This window comes from Sciurus carolinensis, chromosome 16, assembly GCF_902686445.1.
Source record: "Sciurus carolinensis chromosome 16, mSciCar1.2, whole genome shotgun sequence".
NCBI lineage: Eukaryota > Metazoa > Chordata > Mammalia > Rodentia > Sciuridae > Sciurus > Sciurus carolinensis.
In genome coordinates, this window is record NC_062228.1 from 15,418,522 (window position 1) to 15,438,046 (window position 19,525).

Below are 19,525 nucleotides of genomic sequence, written 5' to 3' on the forward strand. Positions count from 1 at the left end.
GCAGCTCAGTGGTAAAGCACCCCTTGGTTCAATTGCCACTGTCAAAAAATAAGAGTAAAAAAAATAAACATGAATTCCAGGAGAGAATCAGCAGAGGCCTGGAAGGGACCTTTCATGCCTCCACTCCTTCATCTTTTTTCTTTAATCAGTCCCCATTTTCTGTCCATTTTCCTCTGAAGTGTGTGTTTCCTTTTTTTTTTCCTCTGTTCTCTCTGCCACTCCAGGTCTTTATTACTTGAAATGCCTCCTACTTCCTGGCTCAGCTCCTCTGAATCTATTTTGCATACTATTGTCAGACTAATCGTCCCAAAATATCACTTTTTCATATCCCTTTCTGACTTACAATAAAAATTCTAGGCCCTTTATAATCCAACCAATTAAAGCTTATTTCTCACTATAGGTTGAGTATTCCTAATCTAAAAGCTTGAGACCAGAAGTGTTTTGGATTTCAGATTTTCTGGATTTTGGAATATGTACATGTTCACAATGAGATACCTTGAGAATAGAACCCATTCTAAACATGAAATTCATTTATGCTTCCTATATACTTTATACACATAGCCTGAAGATAATCGTATTTAATATTTTAAATAACTTTAGGCCTAAAACAAAGTTTCATAGTGTGGAATTTTCTACTGGAGGCATCATGTCAGCACCTGAAAAGTTTTGGATTTTGGAGCATTCTGGATTTCAGATTTTCAGATTAGGGATAATCAACCTGTACTTTCTTACATGTCCCTCTGCTCAGGACAGCAGTCCTCACCATCCTGGCTCCCTCACCTGTGAGTCAGTCACTATTATCATCCCTGTTTTACAAAGGAGGAAGCTGAGGCTTAGAAAAAAATGAGTCAACTCTTTAAAATAACATAGCCAGTAAATAGAAAGGGCAAAACTCAAATCCAGATCTGACTCACAGTCCACGCTGTTTTCTGCTGCCTGTCTTCCTTGAAGGAGGTAAAAGGGAGAAAGCTTTCAGGGAAGGGTGCCAGAGGCATCAAGAGTTTCTCCTTTGCCAGACGGCTGCTCCAGTTTCTCCATGCTCCAGTGAGTTTCCAAAATCTGCCTACTTTAGGAATCTCTTCAGTTTCAGAGGATAGCACTTGAGCTGAGTAATGTTCCGTGACAGACCTAAATAACCGTCAAATAAGAGAGTGGAAGAAGCAAAGCACACTGAGAAAATGCCAGAAGTAGCATTTACTGAGCAGCTACTCTAAAGCCTTGAGTGGCAGATAATCTGTTGACTCAAAAAACTTAGGTTCACAGAGATTTCACGAATTGCCTGGTGCTTCTGTCACCTGCTGTTGCATTAAAAACCACCCAAAATGTAATGACATGAAATAGCAACAATGACTTATTATTTCACAGAATCCTAGACTCTGGGCTGGGTTCAGTTGGACAGATCCTGCGCCCCATGTGTCTCCCAGGGCTAGAACACTCACAAGAGCTTTTTACTCACATTTTCAGCATTGCTGCTGGAATGGCTGGAACAGCTGGGAACCAGCCAGACATTCCTCCTCTGTTCTATGTAGTCTCTCCTGCCAAGTTGACAGGCCTCTCTGTCTGATGGCTCAGGGTTCCAGGAGTGTGCATTTCAAGAGAGCAAGCAGCAAAGTAGGAATATTTCTGAATCCTCTGTCAGCATCACACTTGCTACTATCTATCTTACCAGTCAAGAAAAAAAAGTCACACACCAAAGCTCAGAGTCAATTTTAAAGAAGACTACTCCAAGTCACAAACACCAGGAGCCACAATTCACTGACAGCCATCACAGCAGATATGGCAAGCAACTCTGACTTGAACTGGCATAACTTCTGCTACCATATGCAGGATATTATATGGGACTTATAATTTAATATTTGTTTATAGTCTATCACCCTCATCAAGTTCACAGAGGACAAGAACTTTATGTACTTCTATGAAACTAGTGCTTAAAACATTGGCACAGTTCGTAACCTATCCATATTTGTTAAATGAATACTTCGAAAAACTTGAAAGACTCTAGTTATAGAATACCAAATTTAGAGTGGAAAAGAGTCACATGACAGAGGAAAAATTAATTATTCTAGACACACCTTCGAGATAGCTTTGCCCATTCCAGGTTTACAAAGGCTGGGGGATTGTAATGTTGTAGCTGGAGATGGAGAAGGCCGGTTTTAAAGAAATCAAATCCATTCTACACAGCTATCCATGATGATATAGTTCTACAATTACTTTTTTTAAAAAAAGTGTTAATGATACCTGATTAATAAAAATTGCATGTTTCAGAATTTTAGCTAATTCCATTTGAATGTTTTTTAAAGCTATGTGAATAGTTGCTGAAAGGTACATATTTTTTAAATTCCTGAAGGATTCACCAGAAACTGGTAACCAGTGACTAGCTTTAAGGAGAGAACTGGAGGTGAGGAAAGTGACAGGGATTTGAAGCTAGTAATGGGTTCATGAGAGGTTCATTATTTTATTTTCTCCACTCTTAGAGGCTTGAAATTTTCCATTAAAGGGTTTCTTAAACAAGTCGGCCTGCAGAGAGGACAGTGCAAATGGGAAGGATTCAAACTGGAAGCAGGAAAATTAATTAGGAAGCTAATACCCAAGTACCTGGAAGAAGAGGCTTAGCAATTTGGACCAAGGTCAATAATGAGTTTCTCTAGTAAAAAGATTTTGGGTGATTTTATTTTTATCTGAATATTCTCCATTTTCTACAGTGGTCATGTGTAACTTGAATGTTTTTTAAATTCAAAGTCAAAGGCTGGAATTGAGGCTCAGTAGTAGAGCACTTACTTGGCATGTATGAAACCCTGGGTTCAATCCTCAGCACCACATAAAAATAAATAAAATAAAAAGATCCATTGACAACTAAAAAAATATTTTTAGAAAAGTCACACTGTGTCAAGTGAATCACAATTAAAGATTCCCAAGAAGCTTCTAAAGAACTTGAGTCTAAAATTTCAATGTGAACACAAGGTAAAATAAGATACAATTGCTTTCTAAAGTTTGAAATTCAGCATCTTAATGAAACAGATGCAATTCTTCTCCGGGTATAAGACCTGAGATCACAGAAACCTGGCTTGATTCTTACTGGCTATGGAATCCTGGTTCCTTCTGATGTCTGGGTCCTGATATTTTTTTGTTTGTTTGTTTGTTTTCTATATCACTCACATAACTATTCATTCATTCATGTAATAATTGCCGAGTGCCTCCTATGTGCCAGGCACTTCTCAACACACTGAAAATAAAAAAGTGAACTGCACAAGAGTTTATCCTCTGAAAAGGGGAGAAAGACAAGAAGCAGAATAGGTGAACTTCACCATCTGCTCAAAAGTGGTAAATACTCCAGAGAACTAAAACAGTGACAGGTAGTGGGAGAAAGATGGATTTTTTTCTTTCTTTTAGTATTGGGGATTGAACCCAGGGCCTCTCACATGAGAGGAAAACAGTTCACCACTGAGCTACATCCCCAGTCCTTTTTATTTATTCTGCGACAGGATCTCACTGAATTGCTTAGGCTGGCCTTAATCCTCCTGCCTCAGCCTCACAGATGGCTGGAATTATAGGCATTTGCTACTGGACAAAAATGGAATTTTAAACAAAGTGGTCAGTAAAAGCACACCTTGGGAGCAGTAGCTTTTATTTGTAAAATAAGAAAATACCTACTTCCTAAGGTTGTTATAAGACTTCTTAACAAATATAGGCCTCACCTGAATGCTTGTAAGGCACACAGAACTTCAGGTCCCAACCTATCCCTGCAGTATCAGAATCTGTATTTTAACAAGAACTGTAGGTGATTTGTAAGCATATCAAAGTTTCCAGCACATTAATTCAAAGGATTAAATGTTTGAGTAACTGCATTAGGACTGGCAAATTATAGACAATAGATAGAATCAATAATTCTTGGCTCTCTTTTCCTTACCATGACTACATATTTCTCATTAAAGATTACACTGAGGGTTGGAGGTGTGGCTCGGAGGTAGAGCGCTTCCCTCAAACGTGTAGAGGCACTGGGTTCGATCCTCAGCACCACATAAAGACAAATGAATTAAATAATGGTATTGTTCCCATTTACAATTGGAAAAAAAATTTAAAGATAATATATTGAGTTTCTAATTACAAATATGTCCAGCCATAACTTTCTTGTGAATAGAGCAAAAAATCTGAACAGAAAGCCAAATTGCAGACACAAGATTTATGGATACTTCTAAATGCAGACACATTAAAAATCCTTAGATCACTCTATCCTTGGTACCCAAATCCCGATCTAATCTCCAGCATCGCTTTAGGTTTGAAGTCCCCCGAAGCCCACGGCGCGGAATTTAAGACGGTTCCGCCCTGCTCCGACGCTTTCCCTTCTCTAACAGGGCGTCCCTGGCGACAGTGCGGGCATTCTGCGCGAAGCACTCTGGGAGCGGAAGAAGGCTGCGCGGCGGCTGCCGAACCGGAAGGGGAGGAGCTGGGCCTGGCGGGTCCGCGGGTGTTTCTACCGCTGCCGGTGTTTGCGGATCGTAGGGAGCCGAGCCTGGCGTGCGGGGTGTGTAACGATGCCGGAGCTGGCAGTGCAGAAGGTGGTGGTCCACCCGCTGGTGCTGCTTAGTGTGGTGGATCATTTCAACCGGTGAGTGGGCGGCCTAGCGGGGCCGGCAGAGCTGGGGCTGCTGAGTCACCGGCACGCTGGGGACAGCGAGGTGGCCACGGGCAGGCTGGGGACGCAGGTGGTACGGCCGCGGCTTAGCCTTGGTTCATGAAGCCAGAGTGACCCTGAACCGCGCCCCCGCCGCCACTCGGGGGCCTGGGCTGCCTGTTCTTTCAACGAAAGCTGGATGGTGCTTTAGTATGGAGGAAGGGGCAGGCTTCGGTTGGCACTGACCCCCTGCCTCCAGGTTCGTGCCTGTCCGTCACCTCGCCCATCCCTTTTCAACAAAAAGACTGATGTCCTAGGAAAGCGCTTCAGCCCTGCGCGTGTGTGCCTCTGAAAGCTGCCACCGAAATTCTGTTCTCGCGTCCGGAATAGCTTCCTGAATGGGCGGTGGGCGGTGGTGGTAACCCCTGAAATTTCCTAGGTGGGAATCTGTTTTGATGGTATCTTAAAATGTAAGTGAGAGGGCAAGTTTCTCTTTAAACAACGACACCAGTGGGAGACTGGGGCATTAATAAATAAGGTGAGAAAACATCCCACAGAGCACTTGGTAAGCTGTGTCTGCCGCCTTTACTTTTTTGGAGCTGTTCATCCTGCTGGACCTGTTGCACGTGTTCAGAAATTTTACAAGATAATTAATTAGCAGTGTAAAGACCCAGTTGAGAGCATCTGCTGTAAAGTCTTGGTTGCTGTGTGCCCATTTTCCTGCTTTCTACAACTAATTGAACCAAACACGAACTCAGGACTCAATGAGGGTTACAAGACCCACTTCAGTTGCATTGTAGAAGCCTCAGCCTAACAGGATATGTGGACTTTTCTACTGCACAGTAATTACTGTTTTGTTCTCATAGACACTTGGTAAGAGTATAGTTCAGGCAGACGCTGTTAGTTGCTGTGCCAAATAACACATGTAAGATTTAAAAAAAAAAAGACAAATAGATTTTTGTAGACCCAAAGAAAAGCCAGTGGAAGTTTCCTTTGAAGTGTGGAAACTCACCTTTGCAGTGTTTACAACTTCCAAAAACAATGTAAGAGACACCAAGGATCCTTAACTTTGATCCAAACTTAGTAAGCATCAATATATTTACCAAACTATATGTTAAGAAAATTACTGCAGTTAAAACAGTGTGAAACTAGCAACTGTTGGGGAAATGTAATTCATTTTATAATGGTTTGACTTTCTTTATCATTCAGTTGTATTGTTTGTGTCTTAACATTTACTAGTGATTGAAGAATTCTTAAAGAGTGATACACTTGTAGCTTCTTAGTAGAAAATCACTGAGGAGGTTTGAAATAGAGTTAGAGATTCTAAAGTAAAATATAACTCATTTGTTGTAATTAGTAATTAATTAACAGCTCACTTCTAACTTCTGCCCAATATACCAGTCAGAGAGACCACAAATAGCACACTCATGTCTTCAGGTGGGAATCACTTTCTAAGCACCTATTCTTTACAAAGTAAATCTACTGGGGCTTATAGACATACAGCGTATGTTACAGAAAATTTGCATGGAGATCCCAGGCCATAATACTGGTACTACTATAGCATTTTTATCCCTGAAGAGATTTCAGGATAGAGGAGATGAAGAAAGTACAAAGGAGCACTGCAAAGAAAAAAATAAAGTTTGAATTTTTTCCAACCATGAATTACTTTGCAGTCAATGGTAAGTAAAAATTCAGTGTACATTACTACAAAGTTTATGAATTAATCCTTATATTTAATATTGCATACTAATCTAACATTATTACATTTGTTAGGGAGACTAGTTGCAAGGTAAACTCAATCGTATCTGTACTGTTGATATTTGCCATTAACTATCTTAATTGTTGGGGTCCTGTATCTATATATCTATGTAGACTGACCACCTGTTTTCTCATTTAGAATTGGCAAGGTTGGAAACCAGAAGCGTGTTGTTGGTGTGCTTTTGGGGTCGTGGCAAAAGAAAGTACTTGATGTGTCCAACAGTTTTGCAGGTAAAAGACAAACTTTAAATTTTTCTCTAAGCATGATTGAAATGTCAATTTACTTTTCAAAAATAAACATTTGTTACAATTGTTTATTACAGCCACAGTTTCTATTTCAGAATTGCTGGACTATTATAAAGGGAGACCAAGGCTACACTCTAGGCCAGAACACTAAATATTTTAACTTGCAGGCTTTGTAGTCTCCATTTCGACTGCTCTTCTCTGCTGTTGAAGTTCAAAAGCATCCACAGAGTGTGTGTAAACAAACAAGTGTGGCTATATTCCAGTAGAACAGGTCATGTAGTTTGTCAACCCCTAAGCATGGTGGCACACACTGTAATCCCAGTTACTTGGGAGTCTGAAGTAGGAAGATTGTAAGTTCAAGGCCATCCTGAGCAACTTAGCAATATCCTTTCTCACAAAAACAATAAACGAAGTTTATTGTTACAATAGTACGAAACTATTTAACCCTTGCCATGGGTAGGGCAAGAGGAGATATGGAGACCTTTAACCTTTGACTTTGTATCATAAATCCTTTCAAAAACTTTACTTTTGTGTTCCATATGTTATTTTTTGGTTTTTTGTTTGTTTGCAATACTGGGAGTTGAACCCAAGGCCTCGCACATGCAAGGCAAGCACTCTACCACAGAGCTACATTTCCTAGCCCCTTTTATTGTTATTGAGAAAGGATATTGCTAAGTTGCTCAGGATGACCTTGAACTTACAATCTTCCTACCTCAGACTCCCAAGTAACTGGGATTACAGCCGTGTGCCACCATGCTTAGTGCTCCATGTACTGCTTTTATGATCAAAGAAGCAACAACAAAGGACAAAGTAATTGCTGGCATGACTTCTGGATTAGAAGTCACTAACTCTAGTGTCTAAAAAGAACCAGCCAGTGATGCAGTTTGCCAAATGAGAAATGTTGTAAAGGGATAAGGCTTTTAGCAAACTGAAGAGTATGTGTCCTTTTTAAAGATTCCACCCAGTAACTACCAGGCCTTAATGGTTTTTTGCCGATAAGCTGAAAAAATCAAGTAAAGTAAAATTTAATACTGTTTTGGACAAATCAGACATGTAAAAGTGATTTTCTGTCTAGCACTTAAATCTTAATTTTTTTCTGTTTAGTTCCTTTTGATGAAGATGACAAAGATGATTCCGTCTGGTTCTTAGATCATGATTATTTGGAAAACATGTATGGAATGTTTAAGAAGGTTAATGGTGAGTCTTTCTAAGAAGGTGTTATGGCATGATGTTGACTTATATGTGTGTGTATGTGTATTTTCTTTCTTTTTTTTTTTTCCAGTTATTTGTTTAATGTCAAGGGCCCTTTCACTTAGCTAGACTTAAGTAGGATTGGTGATATTAGAGCTTTGAAGTTGAAGTAGAGTAAATGAAAAACTACAATAGTAATTTATGGCCAGATTATGCCCCTAGGATTGAGCAGGAGAGGTTGGAGGGATAGTCCTCTGATTTCATCATAAAAGCAGAAGGCTATCTAATAAGATCCCCCTGCCCCTAGAGCTTTAGTACCACCAGCCAGCATAAATCCCTCTTTCACATGTGTCATTTTCATTTTATATCATCACAGTGGCCACATTGCTTTGGAAATACTTATTCCCACAACTCTCCAGTTACCACATACGTGACGTGAACTTGAATATACTTATATATTGCCTTGGAATTGTTTTCTAGTCATTTCATGAAGATTGTTCTCATAAACTGGTCAAGGATATAATGATCTCTAGGTCACACACTATTTTTTGAAAATTCTGTTTTTGAGTTTTAAATTTCATAAGTTTAAAATAATTTCAAGGTTTAAAATAGATGTCTGGAATTTCCAAAAAGATATAAAAAGGACATAACTCCTGATATTCTTAAGCAAGTTGTATAGATTGTGATGAAACAACTAAAACCGAGTTTTTTCTTCCCAGCCAGAGAAAGAATAGTTGGATGGTACCACACAGGCCCTAAACTACATAAGAATGATATTGCCATCAATGAACTCATGAAAAGATACTGCCCTAACTCAGTAAGTGTTCTCTTTTTAAAACTCTTAAATGATATTCTTTGCCAGCCAACTCAGATAGATTTGGGTAGTGAATTAGTTCACTGCATTTTCTTTATAAATTTTTTGTGTTAATTGTTGTTAATTTGTACAGTACACCATAGCCTTATGGATTTAGTAAATACATAATGCCTGCTAAGTGCCTGGTATGTGACTTATTTAATAATCTCAGTAACTGTTCACCTTTCAACAAGAACACAGAAGTTCGCAGTGCTTAGTATGTTCTGATGTAATGAGATGAAGATTGAAATTTTTGCCATCTTAACTCTGATTTCCTTGTGCTCACCAACCACACTGTATGACCTTAGCTTGTTCAGGGAAGGAAGTAAAAAGTGAGCAAATGATGTAATAATTTGAAATATAAATTCATTTTTGCTTAAAATTCTGTCTCATTTCTGATTGAATAAATGAAGTTACTTTAGTAACCATCAGAAGAATGACCAAAATTATCCCATTTGTGTTGAATGTAAAGTAGATTTCTAAGCTGTGTTTCTTTGCCAGGTATTGGTCATTATTGATGTGAAGCCAAAGGACCTGGGGCTGCCCACAGAAGCATATATTTCAGTGGAAGAAGTTCATGATGTAAGTCATCTTGCTATGAACTCAGGAGATGGGACTGGCACCTCATTTGAGTGATGAGTATTCATTCTTTTCCATTTTCAAGTCAAATCTTTTCTCTAACAAAAAGACGGTAGCTGATTTCTGCTAACAGTTTGCTCTTAAGATTTTTTTCCTCTTAAGTTTTTGAATCACCAAGGAAATTTAAAGGACCAAGGAAATTTGAAGGACCATGGAAATTTAAAATTGCTTTCACAAATGAAATGGAGGCTCAGAGTAGTCCAAAGATTACCCAGAAATATTCACAGCAAAGGAAATGTGGGGACTAGGGAGGTTGATCCTAATCTCATACAGTATCCACTGTTGGACTTCTCTGTGCTGGTGTTCTTTTCTCCTTGAGAATTTCCAGTTCCTATAGACTAAATCATGGGTTTTCAAATGGAATAAGTCAGAGCTGCCCAGACCCATCTCTATGATCATTGACATCTGAGTTGCTTTGATATAAAAGTGCATAGTTGCCAGAATATAATTTTTCCCTGTTTCTAGGAAAACTAAACTCAAATTCTAGGGTAGAACTTGATGTAAAAATATATGTTTTAAGCACAAAATATTTGTACTTAGGGTATGTACCAAAAAGCTCAGTGTTAACTTTCCAAAGCCAAGAGTTTGAGAGATGGAGTAAAGTCTACTTTTGGATTTAGATATGTGGTACTTATCCTCAAAATTTGGAAAAGAGTAGTTTTGGATAGCTCTGCAAATGTTCCTTCACTAAGCCCTATCCTCCTGTTTTTCTTTTTGCTTAATCCCAGGGAGCTTACATCCAAATTTATTGCCTGATTGCAAGAAGGCTTTCATCCATGGTCTTTATCCAGTTGATTTTATTTAATTTTTAGTTCATGCTACTTCTTTAGAAAAGTAATTTGAGGCTGCTCACACACACACAAATGTGCACAACAGTGTAGATGTTTCTCGGTAGAGGTTAAAAGGCACGTAAGGGTCATATGAGGAGGTTAGACCAAAGAAGTGACAACAGCTCATTTTACAGCACATATTGTAAGTGACTTGCCCAAGATCCTGCAGCTCCCTGGTTTTATGCATGATAGGCCAGATTTCAAAGCCAAGCATTCTGGCTACAGAATATGTACAGCCCTTACACAAGATGGATACCCTCTTTCGGCACTAGGTCCAAGAAGAGTATCCCTTGCATCTCATCATCAGTCATAGATGATCCAGTGAACCACATTCCCCAATGAATCCTTTCATTAAGACCATCAGAAAACCACTTATACCAATTGCATTATTTCTGGTGCCCTGGGATCATTCGATCCAAGGGACAATAAATGGCTAAAATTCATATTTTTGGGGGTATGCACTTACCTCAAATATGGTATTTTGTCCATTCTAGAAAGAACAATATACTTTAAGAATCAACCTGAGATTTCCCTGAGCATTCATCTCCAGTATGGAATTGAGGGACTTATCAAGAATTTTTATTAAAAACAAACAAAAAAAGATTTTCCTCAGAAAACAATGTGTGATAGCCACTACAACATACAAATAAGCTAGCCATGATGCCCCAGCAGACCCCATCGCTGAATGCCACCATGGTAGTTTTAGCTTTGAGGGCTAAGCTTTCAAAGTAGACCTGACCCACCCTTGCTTTGGGCAGCTTGGTAAAAGCACAAGAAATGAGCTGACTAAAAGAGGAGACTCAAGGTGTGAAAGGGCATATCTGACAATTTGCTTGTTGTAGATGCATAACTATTGTTAAGCCTCTTTTCCTAGGATGGAACTCCAACCTCGAAAACATTTGAGCATGTGACTAGTGAAATTGGAGCAGAAGAAGCTGAGGAAGTTGGGGTCGAACACTTGTTACGGTGAGTTCTTCCTACAGCATCAGAATCATTAGCTGCCCAAGAGGCTGCAGGGTGTGAGGAAGAGACCATGAGGAGTTTTGAGACGCAGGTTTTGGTTCTGGTCCTGGTCCTGGCCATCCGTTAACAATTCCTTGGTTTTGAACAAATTACTGTCCCTTTCTGGATCTTTGGGTTTTTGCCAATAAATGGAGGTGCTTGAATTAGATCATCTGTAAAGTATCTTAAGATGTAAACCTGTAATAGGAGCAGGGGTGTGAAATGAATGCAGAGCTACTCTCCACTTGATGTCCTTCCCAGCCAGCAGTCCAGTTGCTACAGAGTATTTTTAATCCTCTTATCTATATAATCCTTATTTGAAAAAGGTCATACTTTTTTGGGGGGGGGGGTGGGGGGGGTCAGCCTTTCAGTTCTGAAAACTGAAGCTTCTCATTGAAGCTTCACATTCTAGAAGTGCAGGTAGGGAACATTCTATCCTCTGTAGGAACAGGTAAGTTGAGATGGAGAGCTGCTTAACAGAAGGTGATCCAGAAAGCTATTGGCAGATCTGAACTGTTGGCCGAAACAACCTTTTTTTTTTTTTAAGTGAAAATGGTTTCATTTTAGCTGTCTTATAGTCATCTTTTGAAAAAGTCCTATGATAAGAAAGATACATACGGGCCCTCAAATTAAAACAAAATTGAGGTGCTTTATATCCAACTCTTTATCAAATGGAGCAGAAACTTTTTTCCTTTGAGGCTTGCCCCTCCCTGCAGAGCTAGATGTTTCCGTAGAGTGTGAGAACCTACGTAGTAATATGGTATCCTTCCGCTTTGTCCTTCCTTGTGATGGGTTGTTACAGAGACATCAAAGACACCACAGTGGGCACTCTTTCCCAGCGGATCACAAATCAGGTCCATGGTTTGAAGGGACTGAACTCCAAGCTTCTGGATATCAGGAGCTACCTGGAAAAAGTAGCCACGGGCAAGCTGCCCATCAATCACCAGATCATCTACCAGCTGCAAGACGTCTTCAACCTGCTGCCTGACGTCAGCCTGCAGGAGTTCGTCAAGGCCTTTTACCTGAAGACCAACGACCAGATGGTGGTGGTGTACCTGGCCTCACTGATCCGCTCCGTGGTTGCCCTGCACAACCTCATCAACAACAAGATCGCCAACCGGGATGCCGAAAAGAAAGAAGGGCAGGAAAAGGAAGAGAGCAAAAAGGATAGGAAAGATGACAAAGAGAAGGATAAAGATAAGGAAAAGAGTGATGTGAAGAAAGAAGAGAAAAAGGAGAAAAAGTAACATGTAGCTTTTTTAATTTGTAAATTAAAATCTTATAAACTAAATCAGTGTGCCACTAGAGGGTTCTTTTTCACTTTCAGTGCTTGTTAAAAGCTGTCCTGACGAGAGCTCTCTGCCTCCGATCATTCTTGCTGTGGCATTACATGATGTAAATGACAGAGGGACTGATCTCCAACTCAGACTGCAGCCTCAGCTGCTGTGCGCTGGGGATTATGATAGCTCAGGCTTCAGATTGTATGAGAAAAGTGAAGAGACAACAACATAACATTTTTGGTACTCTTCATTCTTTAAAAACAGAAGCAGAATTTTCCCCTTGAGAGATTCTTGGGGGTCTCCTTCTGATAATTGGCAAAATTGCTAAACAGAATGTGTGGATTCTATACATTCTCTGGCTTGTAAACCTTGAGTTCTGACACTTCTGAACTCTTGAGAACCACACCACATTTTGGACCTGCAGCTCTGGCATTCTCAGGGCTTGGGATCCAGCTTCATGTATTGTTTACCTTTTAAGACACGATTAAATGGCTTGGTTTTTAAGTCTGTGTTCTAGTGGTTTTTGGCTTTGGAAGTAAAGGTCCACTGTCTTCAGAAGCAAGATGACTTCAATTAAAGTTGCCTTGAGAATTCTTTTAAATTTACATCTTTTAGGAAAGAAAGTATCTCAGTCCTAGAAATAAAAACTGGCAGCCTGCTAGAGTGAGAACTGTCCCTCTAACTCCTAAGTCCCAGTTTCTGCAGGCAAAGTGTGCACACCTGTAATCCTGGCTACTGGGGAGGCTGAGACTGGAGGACCACAAGTTCAGAGTGTTGAGGTTATAACTCGGTGGTAAATTGCCCTTTGGTTAAATCCCCAATACCAAAGAAGTCCCAGGTTCTAGTTTGTGCCTCAGATTCTTCACCTGATAAGTGGTAGATTGAAGACCCTAGAATAGTTTCTGCAAAGGGACACATTCATTTGCAACTGCAACAGGTCTAAAGTATATCAGGCTCAAGGTTAACAGGGATACTAAGAATGGAACACAACACACAAGTCTCCAGTGAAACCAATTAATCAAGGGAACTCAGTCACTTGAAACATAGCACTCATCTTGATAGTAATTTCCTTTCTTGAGCAGTTACCTCCTTAAAAGTTCACCATATGGATTATCAATGTTCAGAAACTTTTAAAATGAGCCAGGTGTAGTGGTGCACTCTATAATCCCAGCAGCTCAGGAGGCTGAGATAGGATCACAAGTTCAAAGCTAGCCTTAGCAACATAGGCCCTAAGCATCTTAAACTTGTTTCAAAGACAAAAAGGGCTGGGACGTGTTCAGTGATATAGAGCCTCTGGGTTAAATCTCCAGAATAAGATAAGAAACTTTTAAAATACCATAAGATAATATAATGAGTCTTAAACCACTTCATGAGGCTATTTGCCTCAAATGATGAGAAGCATCAATTTTAATCCACAGACCTACCAAGAGCTAGTCATCAGCTAGCGTTCATAGTAAAATGTAAAGCTAAGCTTTATTCTTCCTAAATACATAAAATAATAGAAGCAGGCCCATGACGGAGTCACTGAGGTTAAGATTCTGAAATAAAAGGGAAAAATGACAGGAACAAGTTTTACTTGGCCCTTTTAGCAGTCAGAAGTCATGGATTAACATCTAACTAATAAAAGAAATGTGAAACACATGGGTTAAAACTTGAGCTGGGTCTGTGGCTCAGTGATGGAGCACTTGCCTAGCATGTGTGAGGCACTGGGTTCAATCCTCAATACCACATATAAATAAATGAGTAAAATAAAGGTCCATCAACAATCAAAAAAAATTTTTTAAAAATTGTGATGGATCCAAAATTTAGGGAATGTTGAAGAAGCTTCTCAAATTTGATTGCCATGTTTAGAACATACTAACTGATGTAAGAAAGGGAAACTGAACCACTGACTTTCAGGGAACGAGCAAGAGCCAGGATGCCATGGATATGAGCTGAGGCAGGGGAATGTGGAAAGTCACCTAAGGATTGGGTCCCGTATGTAAGGGTTAGGTGGTAAGTGCACACCTGAACCCAGGCCACAGGATTCAGGTGTGTCTTTAACAGTGTAGTTTGGAGAAAAAGCTTTCTCACCATCCAGTGATATGGTACAATACCACAAGCTTGTAAGCTTGTCACAGTTGATGAATTGGAATATTTATTGAGTATATAAGAACATGAGAATACCCAGGTCTTGTTAATATTTAAAAGTCTGGCCCACATTTGGGAAAAAATATCTTTCTAACAGGATCATCAGTTCTAAAGAAAATATTTTGTAGCCAGTAGAGCCCTTAGGCTTTTCTAAGACCAAACTGCTACCATTGTGTATAGGAGGATGAGACTAGTAGGCTATCAATGAAGTCCTACAAATGGCAGCTGGCTTACCTGCGAAACCCATGGCCCACACTTAAAATGGAACCTTGCGTTTGGGTAGTCTCACTGTCTCAAGAGGAGATATCTCAGTTATTTTTGAGAACATTGAAAAAGTATCGTGGAAGACGTCAGATCCGAAGGCTGGCTCTCCTCTTCATAGCTGCATACCAATTTCGCTTCCACTTTCCAACATCTTCAGAGTGACTGAGTCCTGGCTTCTATCACACCTTACAGGATCTGGTTTTCTATTTCAAAATATCTGATCTTTTCCTGAGCTAATGGGTTACCCTTAATGAAAAGATGAAAACCATCAGAACTGGAACAAAAGTTCCTGTTAAACATTCTTTAATTTGGCTCAGGTCATCAGTCACTAAAGGGACAAAAGGTAAGTAAGTCATCATTGAGTGACTCCCATATTATTCTCCAATGTGCTAAGCAAAATCTTAGCAAAGCAAATCTTTCCAGCAGGATTTAAAGATCCAGAATTTTACTCCAATTTCTGGAAGACGCTTTAGCCTTAAGAATTCAACCACATAAAAGTCCTTTCACTTCAAATACATTATAACACTGGGCCTCAGAATGTTCACCAGGAAATTATGAGCAGCCATTTTCTTCTACAAAAATATCTACAGCTGGGGAGATAGCTCAGTTGGTAAGAGTACTTGCCTCACAAGCACAAGGCCCAGGTTCAATCCCCAGCACCGCAAAAAAAAAAAAAAAAAAAAAAAAAAAAAAAAATCTACAAAGCTTGAGAGTAACTTAGGGTTGTTAAATTACAACATGCTAACAAAAGGAGTTCATCTATCCTGTCCCAAGAAATGGAAAGCATATGGGACACATTGGGAAGGCAAAAAATAATAATTTATGTGATCCACAGGAGACAAATTCTATAATTTTCTTAAGGAAAAAAATTCATTCCCAAATTATTATTATACATAATATAGTATGTATTAGTATGTATGTATGTATAGTATGTATATAGTACACATATAATAAATATATACATAATATAGTAAAGTACTTATTTGCATATCCACATACCAATTCAACTGCTGGCATTATGTATTTTTGCCTAGGAGCAACAAAAAGTTGAGATCTTCTAAAAATAGCTACTTTTGTTGGGGGACTAGATAAAAATCAATTTGGAAAGCAGGGAAAGAGAAGCAGAAAGAAAATAAGGGAAAAAAAAAAGAAAGAAGCAGCCACGAAAGTCACTATGTTTCCCGGACCCAAATCAAATGGTTTTCTAATCATTCCTCTTTGGAGGCAATCTGTTCTTTGACACTAGATGGTGCCATTGACAATCTCGCCTCTTTGGAAGAGAAATACTATATTCCAGTTCAGTTTAGAATTAGGGACCTCCCTGGAGGTCGCTTCTTGCCAATTCTTTGAGCTGCAAGCATCCAGGCAAGATTGTAAAGGGATCTGAAGAGTGTGCAGGTGAAAACACCGGTACTCCACTCACACTCCTACTTTGAGGATGAATATACAAGTTTTCTCTGCCATTCAGATTTTTTTTTTTTTTTTTTTTTTTAATGTACAACCCAAAGATTTGGGGTTTGTTTTGTTTTTTTTTCCACCTATTACACAATGAACTCACAGAGCACAGGTGCCAGAAGCTTAGGCTCCTTCCTATTTGTTCTCACAGAGTGCTGCTCTGGGTGGAGCAGGCTGGCTATGTGCTGGTGAACCCAGGCAATTTTTTTCCTTGGCTTCTTTTTTTTTTAATTATTTTTATATATATTTTTAGTTGTTGATGGACCTCTATTTTATTAATTTATATGCAGTACTGACAATCGAACCCAGTGCCTCACACACGCTAGGCAAGCGCTCTACCACTGAGCCACAACCCCAGCCCCTCTTTGGCTTACTTCTTTTTCCGAGCATTTTACTTCTTCAATTTTAGACATAATCTCAGCTCTTTGAGTGCTTCATATGCTCAATATTCTCTTGGCAAGAATCTTGCCCCTGCCAGGCGAGGTGGCACATTCCTGTAATCCCAGTGGCTCAGGAGGCTGAGGCAGGAAGATGGTGAGTTCAAGCCAGTTTCAGCAATTTAGTGAGACCCTAAGCAACTCAGGGCCTCTAAATAAAATATTTAAAAAGCTGGGAATGGTGCTCAGTTATTAAGTACCCCTGGGTTCAATCCCTGTTTCCAAAAAAATAAAAAATTAAATTAAATTAAAAATTTAAAAGAGAAACTTACCCTGGTTATTTACAATACCAACCACATGCTGGGACACACTGTAGACTCTCCCAGTCTTGCCTTGATGACACCTGTGGGGCACACCTTTTTGGACAGTGCCTATTCCCTTGATGTCTACATTGTCACCCTTTTTTTGTAGGTTTTCTAGAAGGTCTAGAGAATACAGAGCAGGTACTTCTTCTCTTTCCCTTTCTCTTCATTATTTTGGTGAATTGCTGGAAGACAGCAGTTCTGGCTGAAGGACTCCATCCATTTACTTTGATAAAAAGAAATCTATCACATTTTTGTCTTACGGTTAGTGCTTTCTGGATCATACTTACGCAGCCGTTCCCCAGCTCAAAAACCCCAAATCTTGGCTGGGGTTGTGGCTATGAGGTAGAGCACTTGCCTAGCATGTATGAGGCACTGGGCTCGATCCTTAGCACCACATATAAATAAATAAATAAAATAGGTCCATTGACAACCAAAAAAATTCTAAGAATCTGGGCTCCTGCATTCACACCTATGACCCTCCATAGAGACCTCTTCTCTGCAACTTCTGCAGCTTAGCACCGCGGCCACCCTGTGCCTATGTGCTGCCACGTCTGCTCAGTGTTGTCGTAAATGGGACTACATTTTCCACCAAAATAATCAAGTAGGATCCTTCTTCCAGCTAGTGTCCCTCTCCTCATTTTCAATTCCAGCTTTCTCCCTACCTCTTGCCCTCAGTGCGTAAACACTCAGATCTGCCTTTGGCTGGGAGGATAACTGTGGTAGAGCCCTGAGTTCAATCCCCAGCACATTAAATTAAAAAAAAAAAAATCTGTCTTCATTGCTGCCTGAATACAGTCATTCAGATCATAGCCTTTGCTTGGAAGAGAGACAATTCCATGGTTCCCCTTCAAATTCCTCTTTCCTGAACATTCTGTAAATCACACTTGCTGCCCATTTTGCTGTTTAGAGAAGGCCACAAGATTAGTTCTAGACAGTGAAAATATATGAGCAGGCTGAGACAGTGAACAAGTGAACAGCTTGTCCAGCCTCTCTTCCCTTGCCTTAGTGACAGGAGGGACATTTTGAGATGGTATGTCACACACTCCAGAAGGGTGCAGATTGATTGCTGAGTTCCCTTGCGGAGCAGAGATGTCCTAGAGATATACTTGCCCTGCCTTAGTCCTGATATAAGCATGAAATGAAACCTACTTATGACGGGGATCCAAGATGGTGGACTAGAGGGAGGCCGTGGTCCTTGTCGCTCCATAACTCTGGTTTCAAGCAGAGGATATCTGTTTCTTGGTGAGGCAGTTTTTGCTGCTTATCGATTCCCTGGTGTTTACCCCATTTGCCTGGTGTTTACCCCATTTGCCTGCTGTGATGACCTGCAGTCTGCCAGCATATCAATGCCTTTTTTGAGTGCAGATTGCTCACTGTCAGGCGCCTATCATCCGCCATTTGCCTGCCTCTGGCGGGTCCATCGCCTGCCTTACACCTTTCCACCACCCAACGCACGAGGTTCACCTCCCGATCATCCAACAACAGTCAGCAAACTGATCGCCGACCACCAGTGAAGCACCAGCTGCCTGCTGTTGCCTGGAAGTTCTCTGTCATAGTACCTGCAGGTCTGATTACATGTGGTTGCCGCCATTTTGAGACAACAGCCAGGCCCCGTAGGACCTCTGGCCGGACTGACTGAGCCCTGTCTCCAGGATCTCTCAGCCCGATCGATCACTCCCTTCCTCTGGGGCCCTCACATCAACTGACTGCTCCCTGCCACCAGGACCCACAGACCAACTGACTGTACCCTATCACCGGGACCCCAGACTGACTGATTGCACCCAGCCTCCAGGATCCCACAACCACACCAAACACACCCGACCTCCAGGACCCCTGCCTGACCAGCCGCACCCCGCCTCCAGGACCTCCAGCCGACCATGTTCACACCCTGAGCTGCAGCTCCCCATTTGCCAACACATTTGGAAGCGGCCATCTTGGGTAATCCTGGAAGTCGTAGCTCTGATCTTTAGGTGGGGCAAATCCCATCCTGAGATGCCTGCTGGAGACTTGAAGCTCATTGTCAGGGGCTATTTGGTCTAGGATTGCATAGTGTCTGAATTGGGCACTGCTAATATTGATCTCCCCTTAAAGAAAGGGTTTTGGAACCTATAGAGCCACTATAAGCCTATGGGGGGAAATCTGCAATACCCCAGATCTGCATTGCTAGAGGGGAAGATACATGAACAACATGAAAAAACAAGGGAAGAAAACGATCCAAACAAATCTAGATTCTATATTAACAGAATCCAATGACAGCATGGTAGAAGAAATGTCAGAAAAGGACTTCAGATTATACATGACTAAGATGATTCGTGAAGCAAAGGATGAGATAAGAGAGCAAATGCAGGCAATGAATGATAATACCAATAAGCTGAAAAAGCACCTGCAGGAAGCAAAAGATCATTTCAACAAAGAGATAGAGATTCTCAAAAAAACCAAATGGAAATCCTTGAAATGAAGGAAACAATAAACCAAATAAAAACTCAATGGAAAGCATCACCAAAAGACTAGACCACTTGGAAG

General features: G+C 40.5%; 1 protein-coding gene across 1 annotated transcript; it reads left to right on the forward strand.

Annotated features, from left to right (window-relative positions):
* Positions 1–4,435: 4,435 nt before the first annotated feature.
* On the forward strand, positions 4,436–12,909 carry Psmd7 (proteasome 26S subunit, non-ATPase 7). Its single transcript, XM_047530001.1, has 7 exons — positions 4,436–4,606; positions 6,510–6,601; positions 7,721–7,813; positions 8,527–8,624; positions 9,162–9,242; positions 11,004–11,095; positions 11,934–12,909. Exons 1-7 carry the CDS (start codon positions 4,533–4,535, stop codon positions 12,376–12,378), a joined length of 975 nt encoding a protein of 324 aa, XP_047385957.1. The 5' UTR covers positions 4,436–4,532; the 3' UTR covers positions 12,379–12,909.
* Positions 12,910–19,525: the final 6,616 nt, after the last annotated feature.

What these genes read in the sequence shown, in the direction of transcription:
- Psmd7 (XM_047530001.1), top strand. Translation starts at nt 4,533, where the DNA reads ATGCCGGAGCTGGCAGTGCAGAAGGTGGTGGTCCACCCGCTGGTGCTG. An exon ending in TGTGTCCAACAGTTTTGCAG is followed by an intron (nt 6,602 to 7,720) that starts GTAAAAGACAAA and finishes TTTTCTGTTTAG; the next exon opens with TTCCTTTTGATGAAGATGAC. An exon ending in GGGGTCGAACACTTGTTACG is followed by an intron (nt 11,096 to 11,933) that starts GTGAGTTCTTCC and finishes GGGTTGTTACAG; the next exon opens with AGACATCAAAGACACCACAG.